This window comes from Salmo salar, chromosome ssa23 (assembly GCF_905237065.1).
Source record: "Salmo salar chromosome ssa23, Ssal_v3.1, whole genome shotgun sequence".
NCBI lineage: Eukaryota > Metazoa > Chordata > Actinopteri > Salmoniformes > Salmonidae > Salmo > Salmo salar.
This window is the reverse complement of record NC_059464.1, coordinates 3,030,234-3,049,786: the sequence shown is the minus strand read 5'-3', so window position 1 is coordinate 3,049,786 and position 19,553 is coordinate 3,030,234. Positions and strand designations below refer to the sequence as shown.

The following is a 19,553-nucleotide window of genomic DNA, read 5'->3' as shown; positions in this document are numbered from 1 at the left end:
GGTTATGATATGAAGGTTTGGCTTGGAAAGGTTTCTTAGCCTGGTCACAGACAGCTGATATGTTGTGCACTGAAGTCAACAAGCGAAGGGAAAAGGTGAGAGGAGTGCGCGTAGACGCGAGAAGGACTTTACAATGAGCAAAGTGATCATGCTGTTTGTATGTGGCTGCTATGAAAGTGAACTCTGTTTGCGTGTTATCATGAGGGTATTCATTCTGCCGATTCTGTTGAAAAAGTTTCTTAAACAGAAGCAAACGGAACGGAGATAAACATATCTGAAATTGTCCAATAGAAACTCTTGTTTGTAACTGTTGGACTAATGATTACACCCTAGATCAGCTAGATGCACGCAAGTGTGCAAGGCGGCATTGAATGTGTCACTGTCTGTCACCTTGATTACTCAAATGTTTCTCTCGGCCTGTGCACCTACGTTGTAAACTTTCATTCATAGGCTAGGTTGTAACAACCTCATGATGGTTATCGGGAAAATTTGAGTATCATGTAGTAACCTAAACCTATTGATGTTACATTGAGCTGGGTGAATGGAATATGAATGACAGTCATCCAACATGCTGTAATAGAAATAAGGCTCATTAAAAAAAATGGTCATCCCTCATCTTAAACGTCACTGACCACCACTGGTATCAAGATAAGGTGACTCAGTTAGAAGCATTTGATTTTGCAATCACATTTATTATTTTGGATTTGTGTGCCCATGATAACTGTTTTCAACCCATAACATAAGGAGACATGAAATGTTACGCAGGCATATTTCTGAGATCTCTATACAAAAACACTGTCTAACAGCTAGATCCAAGAATTTTTACAGAGTTCAAGTTCAATGTCTAATTTAACTGATTAATACTTAACTACAACTTACTCTTCCATAAATGCAAGGACAGAAAAGTAATGTTTTATGTCACATGATTCTGGACAAATCCATCAAAGCACAAACCATAATAAAGGGTTAAACATAGGTTTCAAATCAACTTGTGAATTTTATTGAATATAGTTGTGATCCCCTTTGATATCTTAATGTAATGACATGAACAAAAAAATGTAGATTATCAATGAATCAACAGCTGTAACAGTTGTCCAGCATAGTTTATAGAACGGCCTTATGTACATGTTATGGAAATTGGTGTCCAACTTTTTTCATGATGGGAATAACATAACATGCTCCACCAAAGGCTTTTGAAAAAAAATGGGTGTTGGATGATACTGGCAGTCTGCCAAAAAGCAAGCCTTTTTATATCAGTTTCCGTTGTAGAAGACCATGGAGCTCAAGGACACACACTTGAGTACATTTGACAGCAATTGTTTTTTTATTTTGAAATAGGGAATTACTATTGAAAAAAGACAATCTAACTGTCATGTAGGCTATGCCTCCTTGAAAGATATCTGTGAAACTAAACTAATATAAAAACCCTGCCTAACATCAACTAATTTCAGCTCAAGGGTAGCCTACATTTTCAGACGAAGAGATGCAAAGCACCAGACTTATTTTATTATTTTCTCATTATTCATTTAGTTTAAGCAGTTGAATGAGCAGTCACACAAATTGCTATTCTTTTACATTTTCTGTTCTTTGTCAGGGGCTTTTCAAATAGTCAATTTCTTGACAATAATCCTTAATTCTTTGGCACAAATGTGTTTTCTAAACTAGAGCATTCCCAAAGAAAGGACTGTAAACTTGACACAAATCGGTTACTGCCACCTATTGGCTTGTTTGAAGATTGCAGCCTTCCATGAAGACATTCATAATTAAAGATTTCCACCATCACTGGAGGACAAGTAATATCCCAAGTATAAAGACAGTAAAGTACACACACCAAAAGCTAAAAATAGGTTTTAAGCAAAATAGTGTTTAGACAATTGCAAACTTCAAGGAATAGGGCATTCAAGGAGTTGGTTGGATGGGAAGTTGTGATGTCAGCCTCCCCCTTGCTTGGGGAACACTAGAGGAAAGCCCACCCCGTGCCATGTCATGACTTACCTGGACAACCTATTGAGATGAACCTTTTGTTAAGAAATTCAGGTGTTAAATGAGGTGAAAAGGAGACTGGAGTACCACTTTAAACCTAGACTTAATACATTTTATGAAAGCATTTATTTTTAATACACTTTCTAAAATAAATACATTTTAAGAACCTCTTTGCTTTATAAAAACATTAAGTGACAAGTATCATCAATTAAGACTTAAAAACAAAACCACATTGATACTGAAACACGATGCAGCCTGCAACCACCCCCATTACTCCCACTTGTGTGGGAAGGTCGTCCAGAATACCGCTTGCACAGGTGGTCTACATCACCTTCAGTGGAGGTCTACCCATGACTGAGGTGAACAACCAATATGGGGGCCACTCCCATCGACCATACCACCATCTCTATGAAGGAGAGGACTGAAATCCCCCTTCACTGACACCACAGTCAAACTCATTGGCAGCATGTGACCCGTCCTCATATTCACCCCTCTCTACATTGGAGTTCACCGTTTGTTTGCCCATCTTGTTTTGTCACCAAGGCGGCCATGGTCGGTTGCCAGTGTTAGCCGTCCGATTTGCCCTAAAAGGAAAGACAAATGCACTTTGGTTACGGTTCTGCCTAGTTGACCGTTTGCTACATGAGGGCACTTGAGGGTGGCAGGAACAGAGTACCAAGATAGAAACAAAACAATGCCTTAAAAATAGTATTTAGTAGGCCAATAAGCCTACAAAAAATGAATAATTCACTGTAGAGCAAATGTTGACCTTCTTTGACCTCCCCTTGCGGCTAGCGCCACCTGGAAACAGTGCGAGTTCACAGTTCAGATTGTGAGACTTTGAAAACAATAACACACCCACTTGCCCCCAATGCAACATTGTAGCAGTCAACATGTGCCACTTGCGACAAGTTGAGGAGTTTGGAAACTTGAGCGTTCCTCATAGATTGAACGTCACCGACCCATAGAAATTGAATGAATCTTCGAATTATTTTCAGCTATCATTATTTGGTGGTCATAACTTGATAATTCATTGCACAAACAAACATAAGAATTACTGATTCTTACTTGTGTATTTTTCTGAAAGGTTGTAGTATTCATATTCGTCGTAGTGTTGTTCTTCAAAGTGGGTTGGCTCAACATTCTTCACGTCTACGAAACTTGCCATAGCGACACTTCTATTGAACAAATAAAAAGTAACTGAAAAATTACTTTTCGCTGGACAGCAACAAAACAACTTTAGAAAGCAGTTATTTTTCCACGGGTGTTTCTCTTTCTTTCAACTCTGAAAATGAGTGGCTTTCTGAGCTTGCCCATGTGCTTAATAAAGCATGGTCGCTCCTCCCTTTCTCCTTGTTATGAGTCCTTGGCCTTTGCCTGAGTCAGTGAAAGTTGCATGAGTTTTTGGTAAATATTTGATGCCAACTAACTTCCAAGGTCACCCATGTTTTCTTTTATCAGGCGCCCTTTATTGATTTAATTTGCTATTCATCTTGTGGTACATGTTTTCTTTCTCTCTCTCTCTATTAGTAGCCTGTTTGTATTTCTGTAATCTATTCCATTGCACAATTATGCTTAATTTCTTTCTATTGGTCTTCTTCCAATAGTAATTTATTTTACATGGTCAATTAACACATTTCTTCATTCTAAATGCACCTAGTTTACTTCAGCGACATGGTTTATCTGCCCAATCAACCACTCCCTCATCGGAGACAAAGATTAGATGAATAATGTTTTTCCTTCAGTCTTATCAACATCTGTGGTTCAAAACTCACACTTCTCACGTTTTCTAACAGCCCCCTTTTCTTTGTTTGTCCTCCATTTGTCTGTCAGGGCTTCATCCAAAGGGTGCTTGAAGGTGAGTTGTGTGAATGTGAGCATGGGGAACCAACTTTTGGTGACAATGCAAAGCTGTTGACAGATTCTGGTTGTTCAGTAGCCATTGAACCCATTTTGATGTTAGTAGAGAGGAAATTAAATGTATGTGGTTCCTGACATTTAACCCTAGTAAACATTCCCCGTCTTAGGTCAGTTAGGATCACCACTTTCTTTTAAGAATGTGACATGTCAGAATAAGAGTAGGAAGAATGATTTAGTTAAGCTTTAATTTCTTTCATCACATTCCCAGTGGGTCAGAAGTTTACATACACTCAATTAGTATTTGGTAGCATTGCCTTTAAATTGTTTAACTTGGGCCAAATGTTTTGGATAGCCTTCCACAAGCTTCCCACAATAAGTTGAGTGAATTTTGGTCCATTCCTCCTGACAGAGCTGGTGTAACTGAATCAGGTTTGTAGGCCTCCTTGCTCGCACATGCTTTTTCAGTTCTGCCCACCAATTTTCTATGGGATTGAGCTCAGTGCTTTGTGATGGCCAAACCAATACCTTGACTTTGTTGTCCTTAAGCCATTTTGCCACAACTTTGGAAGTATGCTTGGGGCCATTGTCCATTTGGAAGACCCATTTGCAACCAAGCTTTAACTTCCTGACTGATGTCTTGAGATATTGCTTCAATATATCCACATAATTTTCCTCCTCACGATGCCATCTATTTTGTTGAAGTGCACCAGTCCATCCTGCAGCAAAGCAACCCCACACCATGATGCTGCCATTCCCATGCTTCACGGTTGGGATTGTGTTCTTCGGCTTGCAAGCATCCCCCTTTTCCTACAAACATAACGATGGTCATTATGGCCAAACAGTTCTATTTTTGTTTCATCAGACCAGAGGACATTTCTCCAAAAAGTACGATCTTATTCCCCATGTGCAGTTGCAAACCGTAGTCTGGCTTTTTTATGGCAGTTTCGGAGCAGTGGCTTCTTCCTTGCTGAGCGGCCTTTCAGGTTATGTCGATACAGGACTCGTTTTAATGTGGATATAGATACTTTTGTACCTGTTTCCTACAGCATCTTCACAAGGTCCTTTGCTGTTGTTCTGGGATTGATTTGCACTTTTCGCACCAAAGTACGTTCATCTCTAGGAGACAGAACGCGTCTCCTTCTTGAGCAATATGACGGCTGCGTGGTCCCATGGTGTTTATACTTGCAAACCTTTGTTTGTACAGATGAACATGGTACCTTCAGGTGTTTGGAAATTGCTCCCAAGGATGAACCAGACTTGTGGTCTAGAATGTTTTTTCTGAGGTCTTGGCTGATTTCTTTTGATTTTGCCATGATGTCAAGCAAAGAGGCACTGAGTTTGAAGGTAGGCCTTGAAATACATTCACAGGTACACCTTCAATTGACTTAAATGATGTCAATTAACCTATCAGAAGCTTCTAAAGCCATGACATCATTTTCTGGAATTCTCCAAGCTGTTTAAAGGCACAGTCAATTTAGTGTATGTAAACTTCTGACCCACTGGAATATTATATGTGAAATAATCTGTCTGTAACAATTGTTGGACAAATGACTTGTGTCATGCACAAAGTAGATGTCCTAACCATATTCCAAAACTATAGTTTGTTTTTAAGACATTTGTGGAGTGGTTAAAAAACAAGTTTTAAATGGCTCCATCCTAAGTGTATGTAAACTTCCAACTTCAACTGTATATACCGTAGATTGAATGATTCAGACTGTAGTCATGACAAAGAAACACATGACTGTCTGTATCTGTGAGAACGATGAGGAAGGACCCTTCACTCACATAAATCTACACATGTTCAGACGCTGTCGTATAAATTACAGTCCTTGAACCAGGAGATATGAGTAAAACTTCTCAAAGTAGCCTCTTCTCCTAAAGCCTGCATTGAATATTCCACAAACCATTCCTTTTGGATATGACCTAATTGTTTTTGAGCAAGGAAGGTTTTGACACAGGCGTACTGTAGCAGGGAGAGAGTTCTAGGCATATTTTACTTCCCTCGCTGCCTCCATAAACAGTCATAAACAGTACTGTACTGGCCATAAACCGGGGTGACATGTTTAAGCGTCACTCTCTCTTTGTCCCATTCTCTCTTCTTTATCTATCTCTCTTTCACTCCCACTATTCATATTTCTTACATGTGCTTATTTCCTTTCAAAGGCAGTCTCTCAGTTGTCTAACAACAGTCCTGTTTTTTTCTTTCACTGTTTTTCTCCTTCTTCCCTTACTCTTTCTGTGACTCCTCCTTCCATGCTTTCTTGGCATCTCTCAGTCATGTGGGCACTCTGTTCAATAAATATTTGCTGATATATGAGCTTACCATATGAGCTGTGACTAAGCCTGCTCTCAACAAACACACAAAGACTCACACACACAATTATAAACAGCACGGTGCGCCCCAGACAGATTTGAAGCATGGCAGATAAGCCAACACTTATCTGTGTCTGTCTATGGTCCATTTTACGACCTTATTTTCTCCATGTCAGGGTTGAATATTAACTTTTTAGTATCTCCACCTCACCATCCTTTGTGCCTCCCAACTAGTAATATCAAATAGGTATAATATATTGCTTTACATTAGGGCACGGTCTACCTAGCTTTACATTCATATTCGTTCTCTATTGAGTTTTGTTCTTAGTGATTGTTTTGCTGTTTATGTGGCTGTTTTCTTCACCATAGTGTTTACAGATGGTGTTTGTTTCCAGAGGTCAAACCTCCCTCCGATCCCTCGCAGAATACTGCTGACGGAACATTTTACACAAACATTACAGTGCAATTTAATCAAGATAATGATTGAAAAGAATTGTCTGTATGTTTCAATATGTAAACATTGAGGAGAGATGTTTGGAAGATGTCATTTACTTCACCACTTACATTCCATGGGTTGTAAACATTAGCTAAACGAATTCAAACAACAATTATATTTACATGTGATTATTACATATATATATTTTATTATTCTTTTTTTAAATTCATTTTTTTACATTAGAACACCCATATGGTAGAGAGAGGCCTTATTTCTTATACAGTCTATGGCCGAGATGCAATATTGAAAGACCCGTAAGACAAACGTTTGGGGTAGTACTGTTTGTCCTCGCTGCCAGTCCGTAGTAGGCCTTGAAACGAATGAAAGCTCACAAACTACCAAAGGTAGGGAGATAGTATGAATGCATAGTTCTAAACATTTTGTATAGCAATTTACGACTACTTACCAAAATGTAACTTTACTCCACAAAATAAACTGCGTTTGGTGGTTGATAAAAAGGAAAGATCACGTTTAAGGCGTCATAGAAGCTAGCTAGCTATTTAGCCAGCTTATCTAGCTAGCTTTGCGAACGTGAGTTCGCTTGCTAAATTTTCTAAATTTAGCTGGCTAGTTTCCTACAATATGTTTGTTCTGACCACGATAGCTAACTCTTGCAGACAACTTGCCAGTACAAAGTAAATGTGACATAAGTTGTGAACAATACAGCTAACCTTACTGTTAGCCAGAAGATTCTAACGTTGCGCTTGTTTACATTGAGCTGCACTGGGGTCAGAACGCAATCATGGTTAGATTAAAGGCCCATTGCAGTCAACGTTATTTTCCTGAGTTTTGTGTTATATATATATATATATATCCACACTATGTAGTTGGAATAATATTGTGAAAAGGATAATGCCTTTGGTGTAAGAGCTCTTTGAAAAGATCTAGGCTGTATCACAACCAGCAGTGATTGGGAGTCCCATAGGCCGGCACACAATTAGCCCAGCGTAGTCCGGGTTTGGCCGGTGTAGACCGTAATTGTAAATAAGAATTTGTTCTCAACTGACTTGCTGAGTTAAAGGTTAAATTTGAAAAAGTCCAACTGAAATTTGTTGTATTAGTCAGATGTGCCAAATTACAACAGGTGCAGACCTTACAGTGAAATGCTTATATACGAGGCCCTAACCAACAGTGCAGTTTCCCCCAAAAATATGGATGAGAAAAAGAGATAATTACAGAACAGCAGTAAAAAATAACAATATATACAGGGGGGGTGCCGGTTAGTTGAGGTAGTACGTACATGTAGGTAGAGTTATTAAAGTGACTATGCATACATGACAACAGAGAGTGGCAGTGCTGTGGAGGGGGGCAATGCAAATAGTCTGGGTAGCCATTTGATTAGATGTTCAGGAGTCTTATGGCTTGGGGTAGAAGCTGTTTAGAAGCCTCTTGGACCTAGACTTAGCGCTCCGGTACCGCTTGCTGTGCGGTAGCAGAGAGAAGAGTCTATGACTAGGGTGGCTGCAGTCTTTGACAATTTTTAGGGCCTTCCTCTGACACTGCCTGGTATAGAGGTCCTGAATGGCAGGAAGCTTGGCCCCAGTGATGTACTAGGCCGTTTGCGCTACCCACTGTAGTGCCTTGCGGTCGGAGGCTGAGCAGCCATACCAGGCAGTGATGCAACCAGTCAGGATGCTCTCGTTGGTACAGCTGTAGAACCTTTTGAGGATCTGAGGACCCATGCCAAATCTTTTCAGTCTCCTGAGGGGGAATAGGTTTTTGTCGTGCCCGCTTCATGACTGGCTTGGTGTGCTTGGACCATGTTAGTTTGTTGGTGATGTGGACACCAAGGAACTTGAAGCTCTCAACCTGCTCCACTGCAGCCCCGTCAATGAAAATGGGGGCGTGCTCGGTCCTCTTTTTCCTATAGTCCACAATCATCTCCTTTGTCTTGATCACGTTGAAGGAGAGGTTGTTGTCCTGGCACCACACGGCCAAGTCTCAGCCTACAAGGAGTAGGTCAGTCTCGTTGTTGTCGGTGATCAGGCCTACCACTGTTGTGTCATCTACAAATGTAATGATGATGTTGGAGTCGTGCCTGGCCATACAGTCATGAGTGAACAGGGAGTACAGGAGGGGCTGAGCACGCACCCCTGAGGGGCCCCTGTGTTGAGGATCAGCGTGGTGGATGTGTTGTTAGCTACCCGACAGGAAGTTCAGGATCCAGTTGCAGAGGGAGGTGTTTAGTCCCAGGGTCCTTAGCTTATTGATGAGCTTTGATGGCACTATGGTGTTGAATGTGCTGATGTGAGCCATGACCAGCCTTTCAAAGCACTTCATGGCTACCGACGTGAGTGCTACAAGTCGGTAGTCATTTAGGCAGGTTACCTTAATGTTCTTGGGCACAGGCGCTATGGTGGTCTGCTTGAAACATGTTGGTATTACAGACTTGGACAGGGAGAGGTTGAAAATGTCAGTGAAGACACTTGCTAGTAGGTCAGAGCATGCTTGCAGTACACGTCCTGGTAATCCGTCTGGCCCTGCGGCCTTGTGAATGTTGACCTGTCTAAATGTCTTACTCACATCGGCTGCGGAGAGCGTTATCACACAGTCTTCCAGTACAGCTGGTGCTCTCATGCATGTTTCAGTGTTATTTTCCTCAAAGCGAGCATAGAAGTAGTTTAGCTCGTCTGGTAGGCTAGTGTCACTGGGCAGCTCTCGGTTGTGCTTCCCTTTGTAGTCGGTAATGGTTTGCAAGCCCTACCACATCCGACGAGCATCAAAGCTGGTGTAGTATGACTCGATCTTTGTCCTGTATTGAAGCTTTGTCTGTTTGATGATTCATCGGAGGGCATAGCGGGATGTCTTATAAGTCTCCGGGTTAGAGTCCCGCTCCTTGAAAGTGGCAGCTCTAGCTTTTAGCTCAGTGCAGAGACTGCTTGTAATCCATGGCTTCTGGTTGGGGTATGTAAGTAAGGTCACTGTGGGGACGACGTCATCGATGCACTTATTGATGAAGCCAATGACAGATGTGGTGTACTCCTCAATGCCATTGGAGGAATCCTGGAACATATTCCAGTCAGTGCTAGCAAAACAGTCCTGTAGCTTAGCATCTGCTTCATCTGACCACTTTTTTTATTGATCTAGTCACTGGTGCTTCCTGCTTAAAGTTTTGCTTGCAAGCAGGAATCAGTAGGATGGAATTATGATCAGATTTGCCAAATGGAGGGAGAGCTTTGTATACATCTCTGTGTGTGGAGTATAGGTGGTCCCGAGTTCTTTTCCCTCTGGTTGCACGTTTAACATGCTGATAGAAATGTGGTAAAACTGATTTAAGTTTCCCTGCATTAAAGTACCCGGCTACTAGGAGCGCCGCATCAGTGTGAGAGTTTTCTTGTTTGCTTATGGAGGAATACAGCTCATTCTATGCTATCTTAGTGCCAACCTCTGACTGTGGTGGTATGTAAACAGCTACAAAGAATACAGATGAGAACTCTCTCGGTAGTGTGGTCTACAGCTTATCATGATATACTCAACCTCAGGCGAGCAATAGCTCGAGACTTCCTTCGATATAGTGCACCAGCTGTTATTTACAAAAATACATAGTCCGCCGGCCCTTGTCTTACCAGACGCCGCTGTTCTGTCCTGCTGGTACATCGTATAACCAGCCAGCTGTATGTTGATTTTGTCGTCGTTCAGCCACGACTCTGTGAAGCATAAGATGTTACAGTTTTTAATGTCCCGTTGGTAGTTTAATCTTCCCCGTAACGCGTTGATTTTATTGTCCAAAGATTGCATGTTTGCTAGCAGAATTGAGGGAAGTGGGGGTTTATTCGATCGCCTCCGACTTCTCTGAAGGCAGCCCGCTCTCCGGCCTCTCTTTCTCCGCCTCCTCTTCATGCAGATCACGGGGGTCGGGGCCTGTTCCCGACGGACCCATATATCCTCCGTCTCGGGCTCGTCAGAGTCGTGAAAGAAGAAACAGGATTCTGCTAGTCCGTGGTGAGTAATCACAGTCCTGATGTCTAGAAGTTATTTTCGGTCGTATGAGACGGTAGTGGCAACATTATGTACAAAATTAGTTTAAAAAAACGTTACGAACAACGCCGATAAATAAACAAAAAAACACAATCGGTTGGGGGCACGTAAAACGTCTGCCTTCTGCTCCTTCTTACATTCACCAGGTGGTAAATTAGTTAATAGACCAATGGGCGGTGTTAGATTATGCTGAGCTGTGGGGCACTGGTCTATGGCCCGTGATGTGAATGGGAAAAGCGGTGAGGGAGGAGCACCTTTCTCAAATTGAAAAGTAATCTACGCCACGCGGTCATGTTGTCAACAAGGCAGCATGGTACATCATCCAGTAACAAGCAATCACTTTTAAATGTGAACACAGAATCCTACTCATTACTCCACGTGGTTTAAATACGTCACTTTTGTTTTGAGCCAACTTCCCAGTGGGCTTTGAATGGGGCACATGGCTCACGCCCAGGAGGCAGCCCGGTTCCAAAATGAATGCAATCAACTTTCCCCCGTTGCAAAACACGCCTATCTGGGCGCCCAGGCCAGATTAAACGATTCCCTTCAGGAAGTGAGTGAGTTCCAAACCTCTCTGCCAATAACAGAAAGTTTTCAATTTTCCCCGCCCCACATAGACCACTCCCAGACAGTCCTAACAAAATTCTTGCTTGAGAAATTGCTATTTGCTAAGAAGCTATTTTTGTTTCATGTTGACCATTTTAATTGAAAACAGTCACAGTAAGGTACTTAATGGTTACCCAGAAGTTATTTGATATTGAGAGAAAAATGGCAGCATTGGACCTTTAAGACACCGTGGAGCCAACGCAAGATATGGATCGGAAAACCTACTTCAATGCAGGGATGGGATGTTACACTGTACTCTAAATTTGACCTACAGTTGAAGTTGTAAGTTTACATACACTCAGGTTGGAGTCATTAAAACTTGTTTTTCAACCTCTCCACAAATTAACAAACTATAGTTTTGGCAAGACGGTTAGGACATCTACTTTGTGCATGACACAAGTAATTTTTTTCAACAATTGTTACAGACAGATTATTTCACTGTATCACAATTCCAGTGGGTCAGAAGTCTACATGCACTAAGTTGACTGTGCCTTTAAACAGCTTGGAAAATTCCAGAAAATTATGTCATGGCTTTAGAAGCTTCTGACATCATTTGAGTCAATTTAAGGTATATCTGTGGATGTATTTCAAGGCCTACCTTCAAATTCAGTGCCTCTTTGCTTGACATCATGGGAAAATCAAAAGAAATGAGCCAAGACCTCAGAAAAAAATTGTCTGGTTCATCCTTGGGAGCAACTTCCAAACGCCTGAAGGTACCACGTTCATCTGTACAAACAATAGTACGCAAGTATAAACACCATGGGACCACGCAGCCGTCATACCGCTCAGGAAGGGGACGCATTCTGTCTCCTAGAGATGAACGTACTTTGGTGCGAAAAGTGCAAATAAATCCCAGAACAGCAGCAAAGGACCTTGTGAAGATGCTGGAGGAAACAGGTACAAAAGTATCTATAGCCACAGTAAAACGAGTCCTATATTGACATAACCTGAAAGGCCGCTCAGCAAGGAAGAAGCCACTGCTCCAAAACTGCCATAAAAAAAGCCAGACTACGGTTTGCAACTGCACATGGGGAATAAGATCGTACTTTTTGGAAAAATATCCTCTGGTCTGATGAAACAAAAATAGAACTGTTTGGCCATAATGACCATCGTTATGTTTGGAGGAAAAAGGGGGATGCTTGCAAGCCGAAGAACACCATCCCAACCGTGAAGCATGGGGGTGGAAGCATCATGTTGTGAGGGTGCTTTGCTGCAGGAGGGACTGGTGCGCTTCACAAAATAGATGGCACATGAGGATGGAAAATTACGTGGATATATTGACGCAACATCTCAAGACATCAGTCAGGAAGTTAAAGCTTGGTCGCAAATGGGTCTTCCAAATGGACAATGACCCCAAGCATACTTCCAAAGTTGTGACAAAATGGCTTAAGGACAACAAAGTCAAGGTATTGGAGTGGCCATCAGAAAGCCCTGACCTCAATCTCAGAAAATCTAGGGGCAGAACTGAAAAAGCGTGTGTGAGCAAGGAGGCCTACAAACCTGACTCAGTTACACCAGCTCTGTCAGGAGGAATGGGACAAAATTCAGCCAACTTATTGTGGGAAGCTTGTGGAAGGCTACCTGAAACGTTTGACCTAAGTTAAACAATTTAAAGGCAATGCTACCAAATATGAATTGAGTGTATGTAAACTTCTGACCCACTGGGAATGTGATGAAAGAAATAAAAGCTTATCGAAATCATTCTCTCTACTCTTATTCTGACATGTCACATTCTTAAAAGAAAGTGGTGATCCTAACTGACCTAAGACAGGGATTTTTTACTATGATTTAAATGTCAGAAATTGTGAAAAACTGAGTTTAAATGTATTTGGCTAAGATGTATGTAAACTTCCGACTTCAACTGTATATCTAAACTGATACATCGAGAAGATTGAAATACTGCTAGTTTTCTGGAAAACTACCCTTTTTGTCCTCATGCTAGCTAGCAGTAGCCACCGCCACCGCCACCGTTTTGGAATAGCAGTGGCAGCCAATCAGCTCATTTGTTGTTTTACTCAACATGTCATTCTATAATGGCAGCTGTGTCTCCTGCTGGATAGCATGAGGACGAAAAGGGCAGCTTTGAAAATAAGCAGCCGTTCAATCTTCCCGGTTTAACAGTTGGGATAATGGGACAATTTGGAGGATAACACAATTTCTCATCCCCAGAGTCTTAATCTAACCTTGATGACATTCCGACCCCAGTGCAACTCATTGTAAACAAGCATAACGGTAGGGTCGGAATCTGCTGGCTAGCTATCATGTGTGCAAGGCATGTCTATCATGTTGCTGCTTTAAACTCAAGTGAAACTATTTTGATGAATGCATTTTGGACATCTTGTTACCACAGGCAACATCATGTCGGCGGACACCAAAATCGCAGAGCTTTTAACAGAGCTCCATCAACTCATCAAGCAGACGCAGGTAAGTCTCAACCAATGGTTTCTACACCCAAGTGCTGTTGTCATCAGGAGCACTGACCAGTGATACAGGTACCACAGTGGAGGACGGTCATTTGATGAATAAATAGCTACCTACATTTACATTTTACATTTACGTCATTTAGCAGACGCTCTTATCCAGAGCGACTTACAAATTGGGGCATTCACCTTATGATATCCAGTGGAACAACCACTTTACAATAGTACATCTATATCTTTTTTTGGGGGGGGGTTAGAAGGATTACTTTATCCTATCCCAGGTATTCCTTAAAGAGGTGGGGTTTCAGGTGTCTCCGGAAGGTGGTGATTGACTCCGCTGTCCTGGCGTCGTGAGGGAGCTTGTTCCACCATTGGGGTGCCAGAGCAGCGAACAGTTTTGACTGGGCTGAGCGGGAACTGTGCTTCCTCAGAGGTAGGGGGGCCAGCAGGCCAGAGGTGGATGAACGCAGTGCCCTTGTTTGGGTGTAGGGCCTGATCAGAGCCTGAAGGTACGGAGGTGCCGTTCCCCTCACAGCTCCGTAGGCAAGCACCATGGTCTTGTAGCAGATGCGAGCTTCAACTGGAAGCCAGTGGAGTGTGCGGAGGAGCGGGGTGACGTGAGAGAACTTGGGAAGGTTGAACACCAGACGGGCTGCGGCGTTCTGGATGAGTTGTAGGGGTTTAATGGCACAGGCAGGGAGCCCCGCCAACAGGGAGTTGCAGTAATCCAGACGGGAGATGACAAGTGCCTGGATTAGGACCTGCGCCGCTTCCTGTGTAAGGCAGGGTCGTACTCTGCGAATGTTGTATAGTATGAACCTACAGGATCGGGTCACCGCCTTGATGTTAGCGGAGAACAACAGGGTGTTGTCCAGGGTCACGCCGAGCTTCTTAGCACTCTGGGAGGAGGACACAATGGAATTGTCCACCGTGATGGCGAGATCATGGAAAGGGCAGTCCTTCCCCGGGAGGAAGAGCAGCTGTGTCTTGCCGAGGTTCAGCTTGAGGTGGTGATCCGTCATCCACACTGATATGTCTGCCAGACATGCAGAGATGCGATTCGCCACCTGGTTATCAGAAGGGGGAAAGGAGAAGATTAATTGTGTGTCGTCTGCTAGTTATATTCAAATGTGACTCCAATGACTCATATTTTTACATCATGCCATCATAGGGAGTAATGTAATACCTAGCAATACAGAATAGGAATGATATTCAGAGATCAAATTAAATTCCATTGCCAAACATCAATCACTGTAATACATTTACATTTTGTGTGCACATTGCATGTTTTTCTTGCTGATATATTGCATCATTTTGCACCTATGCAACAACCACATTGTAATATTAATCCCTTTCCTTCTCTTTTTCAGGAGGAGCGGTCGCGCAGTGAACACAACCTGCTCAACATCCAGAAAACACATGAGAGGATGCAGACTGAGAACAAGAGTGAGCCTCTACCTCGCCTCCCCACATTCCCCTTTGTCCATCAACACTATTTTAGAACTCTTCATATTACTGTTACTCACCGTTTCTATTTATGTATCGTCTGGCTAAGCTAGACACACACACGTTATGTTCTTCTATCCTCGTGGGGACCTAAAATTAATTTCCATTCAAAATCCTATTTTCCCTAACCCCTAAACCTAACCCTTAGTTGTAACCCTAAACCTTACCACTAACCTCTTATCCTAATTGTAACCCTAACCCTAAACCCTAAGATTAAAATAGCCTTTGTCCTCATGGGGACGTGGGAAATGTTACTATCCTTGTGGGGACTTTGGGGATTTTAGATCCACACACACACAGTGTAATAAGGTGTTATTCTTGTACCCATCTCCCCCAGCCTCCCCTTACTACCGGACTAAGCTGAGGGGACTCTACACCACAGCCAGAGCAGACGCTGAGGCAGAGTGCAGGTCGGTAGCCTACACTTGACAAAAAAGAGGAGAGCCGCACACTCTAGGAGCTCGGATGCAATAATTTAATAACCTAATAACCAACGTTTCGACAGACAAGCTGTCTTCATCAGGGTAGCCTACACTGATATCCCTATGCCCCTTGCCCTATGCCCCTTGAAGTGTCCACTGATCTGATATGGTAGGTTTGGTGTAAGCCATTTAATGTAATGTTTCCTTTCACCTATCCAACTGTGGTACTTAAGTGATTGGATGTGTTTTTGTCATGCGTTCAGAAATCATCGCCACCATGTGGAGTAAGTAAGTACAGCTCCATTACAAAGAAATAAGTTGGACGCCACTCTTTCTCTCCCACAGTATTCTTCGTCATGCTCTCGACAAAATTGCAGAGATCAAATCCTTATTGGAGGAGAGGCGAATAGGTAAGAATGGCTGTGACTGAATTCTCATAATAGCCTACATCCTATTTAGGAAGGAGAGGAGACAAGAATAAGCCACTGTTAACTATTGAGATGCAGCCCATACCTCAATCTCTTTCTCCTCTCCCCCAGCGGCTAAGATGGCAGGTGTGAACAGCGACAATGACCCCCCCAGGAAGACCATGCGGAGGGGGGTGCTGATGACGCTGCTCCAACAGTCAGCCATGACGCTCCCGCTGTGGATTGGCAAGCCAGGAGACAGGTAGGGTCTGAAGATTCAGTCTCTCCTGAGCTCAGTTCAGTAGTGCACAACATTTTACAACGGGAAACAAAAATCTGTTCTTTTTTATTTCATTTTTTTTTTTTTCACCCCTTTTTTTCCCCCAATTTCGTGGTATCCAATTGGTAGTAGTTACTGTCTTGTCTCATCGCTGCAACTCCCGTACGGACTCGGGAGAGGCGAAGGTCGAGAGCCATGCGTCCTCCGAAACACAACCCAACCAAGCCGCACTGCTTCCACAATGCACATCTAACCCGGAAGCCAGCCGCACCAATGTGTCGGAGGAAACACCGTACACCTGGCGACCGTGTCGGCGTACACTGCGCCTGGCACGCCACAGGAGTCGCTAGTGCGCGATGAGACAAGGATATCCCTGCCGGCCAAACCCACCCCTAACCCGGACGACACTGGACCAATTGTGCACCGCCCCATGGGCCTCCCGGTCGCTGCCGGCTGCGACAGAGCCTGGACTCGAACCCAGAATCTTTAGTGGCACAGCTAGCACTGCGATGCAGTGCCTTAGACCACTGCGCCACTCGGGAGGCCAAAATCTGTGTTCTTGTTGTGTACATTTCAAGTTCAGTACCCCCCCCCCTTTCTTTTCCACCTGCCCCTTTTTTCTGTCCTCTATTACTATATTACTCCCTCACCCCTAAAACCCTCCATCCTTCCCTGTATCCTCCTCTCCTCCAGTCCTCCTCCCCTGTGTGGGGCGATGCCAGCCAACAGTGACTACGTGGCCAAGCAAGGGGACAAGGTGGCAGCGCGGGTCAAGGCCGTGGACGGAGACGAACAGTGGATCCTGGCCGAGGTGGTCAGCTACAGCCACTCCACCAACAAGTAACTATCAGCAAATCAGCTCCAGCCACTGCCAATCAAGTACAGCCATGTACCACTGTTACCAATCAACTACAGCCTTTAACACTTTTAGCCAATCAGCTACAACACAGACTGTTTTGAGTTGTATTCTTTTGCTCTATCCTTCAGGTACGAAGTGGATGACATTGATGAGGAAGGAAAAGAGTAAGTCAATGTCTTCATTTTCTATATTTCTCTTCCTACTATTTTGTCTTGTAGTACATTATATTTTATGCCCTGAAAATCTCACCTTGGATATAATGACAATTATCTTACTCTACTTCTTATCCCTCCCCCATCCTCCTCCTCCAGGAGACACACCCTGAGCAGGCGGCGTATCATCCCCCTCCCCCAGTGGAAGGCCAACCCAGAGACGGACCCGGAGGCCCTGTTCAGTAAAGACCAGCTGGTGCTGGCCCTCTACCCCCAGACCACCTGCTTCTACAGAGCCCTCATCCACACCCACCCACACCGGGTGAGACAAGGAAAGGGAGAGGAGGGGGGGAGCTGATTGATGTAATTTGAATACATTTTATTTGATGACAAAACTACATAAAGCTGGTTCAGAGATAATGTTACTGTACACCAAACCCTGCATCCAGGCAGGCCCCTCGCGTGGCAGCTTCCCCTCCATCAATCCTAACCTTAACCATTATTGGGGAAAATGCTAAACTGACCCCAAATCAGTGAACTCTGTTCTCTCCACTAACCACCATGCTCTCTCTGCTCTCTCAGCCCCAGGACGACTACTCAGTGCTGTTTGAGGACACGTCGTACGCAGACGGCTACTCCCCGCCCCTCAATGTAGCTCAGAGATACGTGGTGGCCTGCAAAGAGAACAAAAAGAAGTAGAGACTGATGAAGAAAGAGAGGAGTCAGGAGAAATCAAGGGGACTGTGACTGAAGATACTGTATTTTGTCAGACTTGACAAATACACTGTGTAGACAAGTGTTCCTAGACAAGTGTTTCCAACCACCCCTCTCCCCAGAATAACAATGGATTCCATGCCTTAGCCACACGTATGGACACACTGAGGGCGGGCTTCAAATAAAATAACATCAAACTTTACTTGTCACATGCGCCGAATACAACTTGAATACCATGAAATGCTTACGTATAAGCCCTTAACCAACAATGCAGTTCGAGAAAGAGTTAAGAAAATATTTACCAAATAAACTAAAGTAAAAAGTAACACAATAACATAACAATAATGAGGCTATATACAGGGGGTACCGATACCAAGTCAGTGTGCGGGGGTACAGGTTAGAGGTAATTTGTACATGTAGGTAGGGGTGAAGTGACTATGCATAGATAATAAACAGCGAGTCGCAGCAGTACGCACTACCCTCTGTAGCGCCTTACGGTCAGATGCTGAGCAGTTGCCATACCAGGCGGTGATGCGACTGGTCAGGATGCTCTCTATGGTGCAGCTGTAGAACTTTTTGAGGATCTGGGGATCCATGCCAAATCTTTTCAGTCTACCGAGGGGGAAAGGTTTTGTCGTGCCCTCTTCATGACTGTCTTGGTGTGTTTGGACCATGATAGATCATTGGTGATGTGGACACCAAGGAACTTGAAACTCTCGACCTGCTCCACTACAGCCCGTTGATGTTAATGGGGGCCTGTTCGGCCCTCCTTTTCCTGTAGTCCATGATCAGCTTCTTAGTCTTGCTCACATTGAGGGAGAGGTTGTTGTCCTGGCATCACACTGCCAGTTCTCTGACGACCTCTCTATAGGCTGTCTCATTGTTGTCGGTGATCAGGCCTACCACTGTTGTCATCAGCAAACTTAATGATGATGTTGGAGTCTTGTTTGGCCACGCAGTCGTGGATGAACAGGGAGTGCAGGATGGGACTAAGTACACACCCCTGAGGGGCCCCAGTGTTGAGGATCAGCATGGCAGACGTTTTGTTGCCAACCCTTACCACCTGGGGGCGGCCCGTCAGGAAGTCCAGGATCCAGTTGCAGAGGGAGGTGTTTAGTCCCAGGGTCCTTAGCTTTGCGATGAGCTTTGAGGGCACTATGGTGATGAAAGCTGAGCTGTAGTCAATGAACACCATTCTCACATAGGTGTTCCTTTTGTCCAGGTGTGAAAGGGCAGTGTGGAGTGCGATTAAGATTGCGTCATCTGTGGATCTGTTGGAGCGCTATGTGAATTGGAGTGGGTCTAGGGTATGCTGTTGATGTGAGCAATGACCAGCCTTTCAAAGCACTTCATGGCTACCGACGTGAGTGCTACGGGGAAGTAATCATTTAGGCAGGTTACCTTCGCTTCCTTGGACACAGGGACTATGGTGGTCTGCTTGACTCAGTCAGGGAGAGGTTGAAAATGTCAGTGAAGACAGTTGGTCCGCGCATGCTTTGACTACATGTCCTGGTAATCCATCTGGCCCGCGGCTTTGTGAATGTTGACCTGTTTAAA

At 43.8% G+C, this 19,553-nt stretch overlaps 1 protein-coding gene and 1 non-coding gene across 6 annotated transcripts; one reads left to right on the top strand and one right to left on the bottom strand.

Moving 5' to 3' along the window:
• Window positions 1-2,090: 2,090 nt before the first annotated feature.
• LOC106583939 (uncharacterized) lies at window positions 2,091-4,027 on the bottom strand. Its single transcript, XR_006761516.1, has 2 exons — window positions 3,052-4,027; window positions 2,091-2,567 (listed from the first exon to the last, which is right to left on the bottom strand). It is a non-coding gene; the product is annotated as an uncharacterized protein (transcript).
• A 2,849-nt stretch (window positions 4,028-6,876) lies between these two features.
• LOC106583938 (SAGA-associated factor 29) lies at window positions 6,877-18,198 on the top strand. Of its 5 annotated transcripts, XM_014168630.2 has the most exons (12): window positions 6,900-6,996; window positions 10,497-10,594; window positions 13,406-13,468; window positions 13,587-13,660; window positions 15,027-15,102; window positions 15,500-15,572; window positions 15,930-15,994; window positions 16,124-16,253; window positions 16,965-17,111; window positions 17,259-17,294; window positions 17,442-17,604; window positions 17,865-18,198. In XM_014168630.2, exons 4-12 carry the CDS (start codon window positions 13,595-13,597, stop codon window positions 17,979-17,981), a joined length of 873 nt encoding a protein of 290 aa, XP_014024105.1. In that variant the 5' UTR covers window positions 6,900-6,996; window positions 10,497-10,594; window positions 13,406-13,468; window positions 13,587-13,594; the 3' UTR covers window positions 17,982-18,198. The 5 variants fall into 5 exon arrangements, with proteins under 5 accessions (XP_014024106.1, XP_045562291.1, XP_045562290.1 ...); XM_045706335.1 differs by lacking the exon at window positions 13,406-13,468 and having other exon boundaries at window positions 6,892-6,996; window positions 10,384-10,594; window positions 17,442-17,645; XM_045706334.1 differs by lacking the exon at window positions 13,406-13,468 and having other exon boundaries at window positions 6,895-6,996; window positions 10,384-10,594.
• The last annotated feature ends 1,355 nt before the right edge of the window (window positions 18,199-19,553 follow it).